General features: G+C 33.4%; 1 protein-coding gene across 4 annotated transcripts in view; it reads left to right on the top strand.

Annotated features, from left to right (window-relative positions):
* The window catches only part of LYN (LYN proto-oncogene, Src family tyrosine kinase), a 41,843-nt gene extending 32,460 nt beyond the window's left edge, over nt 1-9,383 (top strand). For all 4 annotated transcript variants that reach the window (XM_026706192.2, XM_026706195.2, XM_087931268.1 and 1 more), the window contains exons 9-13: nt 2,820-3,002; nt 3,341-3,417; nt 6,066-6,219; nt 6,837-6,968; nt 7,746-9,383. In XM_026706192.2, coding sequence (XP_026561977.1) covers nt 2,820-3,002; nt 3,341-3,417; nt 6,066-6,219; nt 6,837-6,968; nt 7,746-7,948 — 749 coding nt within the window. In that variant the 3' untranslated portion in view covers nt 7,949-9,383. The remainder of the gene's footprint in view (nt 1-2,819; nt 3,003-3,340; nt 3,418-6,065; nt 6,220-6,836; nt 6,969-7,745) is intronic.
* Nucleotides 9,384-9,466: the final 83 nt, after the last annotated feature.

Here is a 9,466-nt window from a genome sequence, read left to right on the forward strand (position 1 = left end):
ATGAAAACAGTATTATAAAGCTCTAAAATTGGCTTAACACTGCTTTGAAATATAAAATAATTTATAAACCCTTACTCCAAACTAAAACAAATAGTCACCATACATAAAGCAAACCTTAGAATACTTGTCAACAATGATATCTGTTCTTCAACTGGGATAAGTTATTAATAAGCATTATTTTGCATTCAAAAGATGTACTGCAGTGCTGTGTGCTACATGTTTCTTTTCAGTGATACAGTGCAGGAAATGAACCAGATCAGAATGTTTGGAAAAATGAAATGTTTTTTTTCCCAGAACTGAAGTTCTATGTTCAAATAAGTGCAGGTGGCCTATGAGCTCTAACCACTATTCTCCGTTGCTTATTCATAGTCTCATAAGAAAGCAATTTAATTGTTTCTCAACTATTTTTTTTTTCAGAATCATGGGGGTGGGAGGAGAGAGAGAAGTTTAACCTGATACTTAATTTTTGTGAACCTAGTAAAGAATGATCTTGCTGGCACTTCTTGTAATCATAATTACTGGTGCTGGATTTATTATAACAGTCAAGAAACAATGATGTTGATTAGGATCATTGAACTGAATGATTATGTAAGAAAAAAAGAGATTACAGAAGATGTCAGAGAATGTGTCCCCAACATCCCTCAAATAGTTGTCAAAAAAATCTAGTAGAGTGCCAGTTCCTAAGACGTTGCAGCTCCTAAGATCATGAGTAGGCAAAATGGGCCTTTGTTATTGCCCAATTACCCTGAACATTTCTTTGGTCAGAGCAGGAGTGACTCCAGTAGCTCCGAAGATCATGTGGGAGCAAATCAGTTTGCTCCCATGATCAGCTGCTGGGCCCACCCTGGCTCCATACATACCTTTATTTCCTGCTTTTGATGCTCAGCTGCATCGTGCGGCACAGCGGATTGCCGTGCGTCAGCTGTTGAAGACACAGGAAGCGTGCAGGAGGTCAGTAGGAAAGGCTCTGCATGCGTGCAAAGTGCGTGTTTGCCATGCTTGCACGCAAAGCACGCCCACCAAATTGGTGGTAAGACAATTTGAATCCCACCACTGCTCAGGGATGTAGAAAAAAACTATTTGCTCATATCATGAAACAGGGCTTTATGCAGTACTTGGCAGATAAGGCTGGGTAGCACAGAACAAATCTTGGCTGACTATGATTGTTGACTTCAGTTGCATGGTCAAGTTTTCATTTGCCCACCGAATGACTGCCTCTCTTTTCAATTTAGGAACCCATCTCCATATGGCCATGCCTTCACTTCCTGTCACAGTGATGATTGATTTGTTAGTTTAATATTAGACATGCAGATATAATATACTTCTCAGGCATCATCTTGGGATGTTTGCTATTTAGTATAGCCATACCAAAAATTCTGCAAAATGAATGGACATACTCTACTATAGGTTAGGGAAGTGCTGTCATCTGCAGAAGGAAGAACCGATTTCAGGAAGTTATGTTCCTGCATCTTTATGTAAAAAAGAAAAAGAGGGTGTTTCTGGTTCAAGATGTTTCCTCTTGTTTATGTAGCCACTTTGACATCTAAATTTGGCATACTGTAACCCTTTAAGTAACTGCTAGACAATGACAAAATTACTGCATTGAAGAGCCAAACTACAGGTTGCTACTGCTCATGTCTGCCAACATGCAAATTAGCTTGTCATACACCTCATATAAAAATGTCCTGGAACTGATCACAATTAGTGTATAGATTTCATTTTTCTTTGTATTTCCAAAAGGACATATATTTTGCCTTGTTTGCTTCATAATGATTTGTGGCAAAGAAATCCAAGACACTTAATGAGATAAGACAGTTAAGGGAGATAATAAAGGATAACACTAATCCTTTATTATGTTTTAAATTATATAGAAGAAAAACTTTTTTAATCCAGTGACCAAAACCAGCAAAGAATCTCACAACATTTTACATCCTGAACTGTATTATAACATGAGGGTCTCATGGACAAGAGAAAACTCTATTTCATTAGAAAGTATCTGCTTTGAGAAAAAAATGTATGCAAAACATTATATAATATGTGCGCTCAGGAATACATCCTATTATTTTTATGGGAATTGATCATACAGAAAAGAAAGCAAGCATTCTGATAAAATTTATTAAAAAATGCACAACATAAAATGCAAATTAAATTTTAAAAAACTTTGGAACAGGATTCTGTCAAAAATGCATCTGAAATAAAATGTTGTTACCCCTTTAGCTCTGCCCAGAAGATTTAGACTTACAATCATTACCAATCAGTTTATTTGAGCGGTCATGGGCCTAACCTCCCTCATTACCTGTCATATAAGCCACTTTGTATAATTTTGAGAAAACAGATAAATAAACTATTCTTTATTTATCTTCCTAATATAAAATAAATTAAATGTATACATTTTTTCTGTATTTTTGTAATATTAGATATGAATTTGTCATGAGTATTATATTCCTTCTTGTGGTTTAGGTGTAGGATTCCGCTATTTAAGAGCTTAGTGTTCTTGTACACCTATTCATCCCCCAATTTTCTACAGTGATGATTTGGAAGTATAGATATAAAAAACAGCAGCATCTTTTTTCTGTATCATATTGAAGCCTGAAAAAAAGTTGCTTCAATGAATAATAAACTTTGCATTTAGTAAATGCAAGATTCAAATTTCTTCTTCCAGATCAATTAACGTGTGGGGTACACCAGGCTGGATAAGGTTGGACTTTTGCATATATACAGCATAGTAAAAGTGTCACATCTAGATATTTTAGTAGTGTATTAATTGAATATAAATAATTGTAATTATTTTTGGATTCATCTTGTCAATTTCATTCTAGGTTATTATAATAATAATACCAAAGTGGCAGTTAAAACTTTGAAACCTGGTACCATGTCCGTCCAAGCATTCATGGAAGAAGCTAACCTAATGAAAACACTTCAGCATGACAAGCTAGTCAGACTATACGCTGTAGTCACCAAAGAAGAACCTATTTACATTATAACAGAATTTATGGCAAAAGGTATGCATTATTGAATGTTATGTCAAAAATATTATTTATTGATAGTCATTAGATTTGAAATAGAGAGTCAATCTACATTAAATTCTGAATCTTGGCAGAATTGTTGGCTTTTCATCCTGGAAGTTGGCTCTTCTCTAGACAAAACTATCCTTCATAAATTAAAGTAAATTAAAGTTCACAATTTGCACTCATCCATAATGGTCCATATTTAGTCACTTGTGGGTTAGTCAGTAAAGTATAATCTAAAATTGCATACTTTAGCATAATCTGGAAAACCAGATGATCAGAATACTTGTTTTATTTGTATTTTTGCCAATATACTTGCTTACTCCACACAGGAAGCTTACTGGATTTTCTGAAGAGTACAGAAGGGACAAAATTACTACTACCAAAGCTCATTGACTTCTCAGCTCAGGTAAACAAAACTAGATATAAATTAAAGAAGTCTTCTTGTTGCTATAGGAAAATAATAGATCTATGTGACTAGATTGAAGTGTATAAACTGTTACCAAACTATAAACCTGATTACAAGCATCCCTTGGAAACCATAACTATGGTATATCAACAAAGCTAGTATTATTACATAAGCTTCAGTTTAATTATGAAGCACTAATTAATTATGTTTATAGAGCTTTCAACCATGTTGAATTGTTGTCTGAGCTCTTCTGATGTCATGGAATAAGTATTCATATTCTAACTTCAAGGAACAACATAGCAGAAAAAGGTTGGGTTTTTTTTCCTGCTACAGAAGTTATTGCAGTCCTTAAGTGCTTACGATGACTGTTTAGTACTGCAAAAGAGAATACAAGAAACGTCAACTAGGTGTGAATCTGACTTCCCAAGAAGACTCATTGTTGTTCTCGTTTATAAACTTGAGAAAAGAGAATTCTAGACCTATAATGACTAATCATTGGATCATGAAAAATCATTAGGAACTAAATTTCTTTAGCCATGTAAATGCATTGCCCATTTAAGTTCAAGCCAATTTAGAAAAAGAAACAGAAACTGAGCTCCTTCCAACTAGTTTAGAAATCTTCAGAATTTGCATGAGTTTAAAGCTAGGATCATTTATGAGGATGGGCCCTGTTACTACTAGGAAGCAGATGCAGTGAAGCCAAAGCCATTGCAATTAAGAGCGGAAGAGAAAAACACTGCATTTAGTAAATAGTATTTCACTTTACCATCTTCCTCGTTTCTTTCTCATTAAATAAAATAGCAACTAGCCAGAATACATTACTATCCGATTAGATATTAACTTCAAAACCTAGCACAGTGAAACAGTATATATAAAAATAGATCTAAATATTCATAACTTCAGATAGGTTTCAATTAAACCTATCTATTAAACCCATCTAATTATTATTGTGTCTAGGCCAGTATATACCCCAAATCAAAACACTAGATAACAGGATGCCTTCTAACAAGTATGCTTTGAACATGAACTTAATTTTCTGTTGTAAAATTTAGCCCAGACTAGTTTAACATCAACAACTTTTTATACTTCTATTTAAAATCAGGGTGTTTTTTTAATTTTCCCAGTGCAATGAATTATTTTATCTGGACATTCAGCTTTGCTTTCAAAAAGATTATAAATCATAATTTAAGTTTAAATTCATTTATTTTATTTATTTTAAAAACGTATTTAATCTAAAGACTATTTCTCACATTTAAAAAAAGAATTCAGCAATTGTGATAGGAAAATGAGAAGCGTCACAAATATTTTTCCATTATCTGATCTCAAGAAGAGGAACAAGAAAAGAACAGTTTCTCTTTTTGCGTATACTTATGTGTTTTTAAAGAATGTACAGGCACCTACTTACAGTATTACTGTTTTTGAGTTGCTGAAATTCAGCTTCAGCTTAACTGCAACTTCCAGTGAATACAGTGACTTTATTTATTCAAGTTCAAGTTTTTATTTCAACCTTTCAGGCTTTACTAATAAGTATATGCCAGATTCAGATAGTTTGGACCTATATGGTACACATGCACTTAAAACAGACTTGGAGTTCCCTACATATGTAGGCTGGAAAGACTGGAGGCATAAAGGGAGTACAGGTAGTCCTTGACTTACAACAGTTCATTTAGTGACCGTTCAAAGTTACAAGAGTATAGTAAAAAGTGACTTACGGCTGTTTTTCACAGTAACTTTTGCAGCATCCTCATAGTCACATGATCAAAATTCAAATGCCTGCCAATTGGTTCATATTTATGACGGTTGTCAAGTCCCAAGGTCATGTGATCCTATTTTGCAAACTTCTGGCGAGCAAAGTCAATGAGGAAGCCAGATTTACTTAACAACTGTAGTGGTTTAACCACTGTGGCAAGAAATGTCAAGGACTACCTGTATATATTTCTTGGGTATCCTATCTCAACCTTCTGGAAAGTTTTCACCAGAAGTTTAGATGGTGCCTGGTGCCATCTTTCAGAAAGACAGAATTTGTCCAAGGTCTGTTGAACCCCTATTGAATCCTTTACCAATTCTCACTGTGGCATTAGTAACCAAATGTATTGACATTATTTTTGCTTTATTCTTGACTTATGATATGTTGTTATAAAACAGTGCATTACAAATTGATCCTGATTCTACAGTACATCTGTTAATAAATAAAATTAAGTGCCTTTCAAAGATTTGCAGTCCTAATAAATTTTAGAAAAGCAATTGCCATTAAAATAAAATGTGTATTTTAAAAAGTATAACTTAAAATACCAGTTATTTAAATAGAACACAACTAGTGGCTTTGTCTCTATTTTTATTGTTTGCAAAGCAATGGAAAATGTCATACTTGTATTTAAGCTGCTGGCCTATGGGTTGGAAACAGATCCAAATATAACCTTTAGACAAATTTTACAAAATATTGCTTAAATAATCACCACCTTTTAACAAAAGGTTATAAATTTTTACAAGTATTCTTCAGATACAAATAAAAGGAGACATTAGGCTTGTATATAAAACTGATATACTAAAATAGAACACAAACTATTGTTAATGAGTTGTTTTTACATATTTTTGAACATATAAGCAACACAGTAGAAAAATTAAAACCTTTTTATCTCTTCTTGCAGATTGCAGAGGGGATGGCATATATTGAAAGAAAAAATTACATACATCGGGATCTTAGAGCAGCAAATGTTTTAGTTTCAGATGCACTTATGTGTAAAATTGCTGATTTCGGCCTTGCAAGAGTTATTGAAGATAATGAATACACAGCCAGGGAAGGTTTGTACTGTTTTTTAAATTTTAATATATTTAATGATGGGGCAGATTTTTATCAGTGGTCACTTAGATGTTTCTAATCAATAAAGTATAATAAATTATACTTTTAATATATTTAATGTATTAAATTTAATATATTGAACAATGTGTCGTTTTCCATAGGACAAACAATGCAGTGGGTAGGGGCTGTGAGGAGACATATAATGCATTTCTCTGAAAGAGAGATTTGGGCAGCAACCTGGAATTTTGACAATTCCTCCATTCCAAGGCCCCCTCCCTCTTAGTTGCACAATTCAGAGCAAAGATTATATACCCAACCTGAATTTCCTGTGTCATAATCACACAAGTGGAAGAAACACATTACTTCATTACATTCACAATATGGAGACCACTGTTGGAAAAGGGGTAGGAAGAATTCCAGATGCCAAGATCTGCATGCTTTCCTTTTTTGTTCTCTCTTCATGAAGGACCATTATGGTAAGGCAGGGATGAGGAAGAAAATAGGTTTTCATGTTTTCCTAGAAGTCATTACCCAGTCACTTCACAATTCTTTCCAATTTCTTAACTACCTTCACTTTTCAATGTCTAGATCTAAGATGGAATTATTTGTACTTCTCTAGGTGCAAAGTTCCCTATCAAATGGACAGCACCAGAAGCCATTAACTATGGTTCTTTTACTATTAAATCAGACGTGTGGTCCTTTGGAGTTCTTCTGTATGAAATAATTACTTATGGAAAAATTCCTTATCCAGGTTGGTGCTTCTTCCTATGTACAGTATTGGTTTGTTTTGTTTTTACCATATAGGGAAGTATCACAGTCAATAAAAGGTATGTGTTGAACATAGTTATTTGGTGAAAAGGTAAAAGAAAAAGATGGTAGGAAAGTATGGCTGCAGCTACATCAGGTGGAACAGTGTTTTATTATTCAAGCCATAATAAAACACCAGTACAACCCACAAGTAAAGTTACGTAACTAGAGTTCAGCCATTTAGGTTACTTCACTAGTTGCATCTTTTGCTAGACAATGGAAGTGTAGATCTGATTATTCTTGGATAATGGAGTAAATTGCTCCTATTGTTGTGGGCAAAGGCGAAAATGTTTGCTTTGGCCCATTACTGCTATTGCTGAACTGGATGAGGAAAACCAATTGCAATACTCAGAGGCCAAAACAATTGAGGTTTGGTCCTACTCATTCCCAGGTTACAAGGAACATTTATTAACTGAGTACACAACGGCAAGTTTTTTCTTCAAAGCTTAGAAATAAGAAATGTAGATTAGGCTTTTGGAAAACAATATGCCCCTTTTTGTGTTTTGAAGTTTTTATTCATTTTCACAAATAATTTATTTAGGTTAAAAAAATTACCTAAATATTGCATTTCTCCAGTAAGCAAATCCTGCCCATTTTGTGAATCAAATGGATATAAGCACACGATTTACCTTAGAAATGTATATTTTCCTTTTCTAAATCAGCTCTTCTCGTACCAATCATATTAAAAATAACTTTTACTTTTTTAAAAAAATTATTTCAGGTATGAGTAATTCCGATGTAATGGCAGCCCTTCAACGTGGTTATCGCATGCCATGCATGGAATCTTGCCCCTCTGAGCTTTATGATATTATGAAAACATGCTGGAAAAATAAAGCAGAAGAGAGACCAACATTTGAATATTTACAAAGTGTCCTTGATGATTTCTACACAGCTACTGAAGGACAGTATCAGCAGCAACCATAGAAAAAAAGAATTGTTTCTCTTCATTTCCAAATGGCAGGGACCTTTTAATAAGACAATGTGATTGAGCCAATTCTTTTATACTTACACACATACATGTGTTGGGATACCCTAATTGTTTGTGGTACTCAAAATGGAAAGCTAGAACTCAAGTGGGCAAGACAGATTATCAACATCTTGCTGAAGGCTTAGAAGTTTTTCTTCTTCACTGATGCTTTCTTTGTATTTATATTAAGTAAACAACTAGTTGAAATGAATTATGGTATAACAGATCATCATTCTCTGTATAAAATCCTGGTGCCAAATCAAAACTCCATGAAGGAAATCAACACTTATTCCAAATAACCCTGTGCAACATGTATCTGGGAAAAAAATAGTTTTATGGCTGAGCTAGAAGTTATATGAGCTCCTGCATTTTGTTTACTGAAAAGCTGCAAAAGTTTGGAGGGAATCCCTTTATCATTCTACCATTTCTTTGCAAAAAAAAAATGTTTTTGTAGAAATCTATTCTCTAAGCATGGCTGAAAATTTTTCTTTAAAGGTATCCTTCAAAAATGGGTAGTATGAAATATGCTTGAATTGAAAAGAAAATATCACTTTAGAATAATATTTTGTGTTTTTCTGGAATTTAGCAGCTATTTTCCATTCCTAGTTTTTTCCCCCTCTGATTATGTCATTTTATTAACTGTGTTTAGGGAAAAAGCCAATTAAAACGTTTAGCTTTAGAAATACAATTGCATATTGCAACTAAAAGTAGTATGTTTTGGCACACACAAATTATATGGTGAAAAATAATTGAACACATTTTAAGTAAGAGTCCTAGAACACAATTCATAGAAAACAATATGTCTTCCAAAGACACAATACTGTGCATCAGGATTTTAGTAATTCTACACCACCATCATCCCACGCACACATGTCCTGTATAATATATTGGGAGGACAGTGTTTTGGGTGAATCTTCTGAAATGCTTTTCACCACTGATTATACCTATGCTCAGTAGTGCTGGTCAATACTGTTATATACTTTTAATGAAGAAATTTATTTGGTAGACTGGTAATCAGACTGTCAACTTGTAAATACAATTTCAATGTTTTTGTGATTTTAATAAATAAGCATTATTGAAAATCTGAACCAATATAAGGTCAATTTCTTATTCCTTATTACAATAATGGACAGCTTCTTTAACAAATTAATTCTCCTGGATTTACATATCTGTTCCAGAATATGATCCATTATGCTGGAGTTTGAATACATCAAATAGTCCTAGTTAGCTGGTCAGTGATAAAGGATGCTAGAAACTGTCCTTAGACAATATCTGGAATATCACAAATTTTGATTTTTCCTGTAATGTATCTTCTCTTATAATCATTACAAGATATGCTCAGTTACATCAATTTATTAAATTATCATAAAATAAATATTTCCATAAAATGTCTTTTCTAGCTCTTATGGTATTTTTTTGTTTCCTTGGAATTTTTAAAATATATTCTACCATGGACCAATACATCTAGATTTTTT

The sequence above is a fragment of the Pseudonaja textilis genome, chromosome 3 (assembly GCF_049901715.1).
Source record: "Pseudonaja textilis isolate UNSWEBS1 chromosome 3, rPseTex1.2, whole genome shotgun sequence".
Classification (NCBI taxonomy): domain Eukaryota; kingdom Metazoa; phylum Chordata; class Lepidosauria; order Squamata; family Elapidae; genus Pseudonaja; species Pseudonaja textilis.